Raw genomic sequence first — 617 nt, 5'->3', positions numbered from 1 at the left:
GGGGGGACTGTTCGTGGGGTGGCCCTGGGGGTCTCCTCCTGCCGCCCCCACCCGCGCAGCCCCGCGTCCCCGGGGCTGAACCGGCCCTTGTCTTTCTAGCTATGACATGGTGCACTATGGCCACTCCAACCAGCTGCGCCAGGCTCGGGCCATGGGGGACTACCTGATCGTTGGAGTCCACACGGACGGTAAGGGGGTGTCACAGCCCGGGATCGCCAGCAGCGGCAGGGCAGCCCCGAGGGCGCCGGGATGCCCTGCGAGCAGGCAGGCTTCTTCCTGCCTCTCCTCGGGGAGCAGCAGCCTCCACAAGACAGGTCTCTTCCCTGGAGTGAGGGTGAGGTAGCTCAGAGCTGTCAGGCTTCATTTGAGGGTGACCTGTGTTCTGTGCTGTAAAAACAACTGAACCAGTCTGGGTTTTCACATGCAAACTGCAGAACTGATGCTCCAAAACAAATCGCTGTCTGGAGAAAACTCATTTCAAGCCTACCTGAAAGTGAAGGGCTAGGACCTAGTTCTTGTATGTGAAGATGGATTTTCAGTTGGTTTATGGGTGTGCATTGCCTAGCAGGGGCTGAGCGTGGCATGAAGCCCTTGTTGGAAAGAGGAATTTTCCCTCG

General features: G+C 58.8%; 2 protein-coding genes across 4 annotated transcripts in view; both read left to right on the top strand.

Moving 5' to 3' along the window:
- SIRT7 (sirtuin 7) overlaps positions 1–105 on the top strand; it is a 3,585-nt gene extending 3,480 nt beyond the window's left edge. Inside the window, exon 9 of the mRNA XM_010008691.1 lies at positions 100–105. Coding sequence (XP_010006993.1) covers positions 100–105 — 6 coding nt within the window. The remainder of the gene's footprint in view (positions 1–99) is intronic.
- PCYT2 (phosphate cytidylyltransferase 2, ethanolamine) overlaps positions 63–617 on the top strand; it is an 11,083-nt gene continuing 10,528 nt past the window's right edge. For 2 of the 3 annotated variants that reach the window (XM_010008640.1, XM_010008639.1), the window contains exon 1: positions 107–188. In XM_010008640.1, coding sequence (XP_010006942.1) covers positions 107–188 — 82 coding nt within the window. Of the gene's footprint in view, positions 189–617 lie in introns of all 3 variants that reach the window. The other variant, XM_010008638.1, reaches the window with a different exon arrangement.

The sequence above is a fragment of the Chaetura pelagica genome, unplaced genomic scaffold (genome assembly GCF_000747805.2).
Source record: "Chaetura pelagica isolate M959 unplaced genomic scaffold, ChaPel_1.0 scaffold962, whole genome shotgun sequence".
Classification (NCBI taxonomy): domain Eukaryota; kingdom Metazoa; phylum Chordata; class Aves; order Apodiformes; family Apodidae; genus Chaetura; species Chaetura pelagica.
The sequence above is the reverse complement of the archived record's forward strand: the minus strand, read 5'-3'. Positions and strand labels throughout refer to the sequence as shown.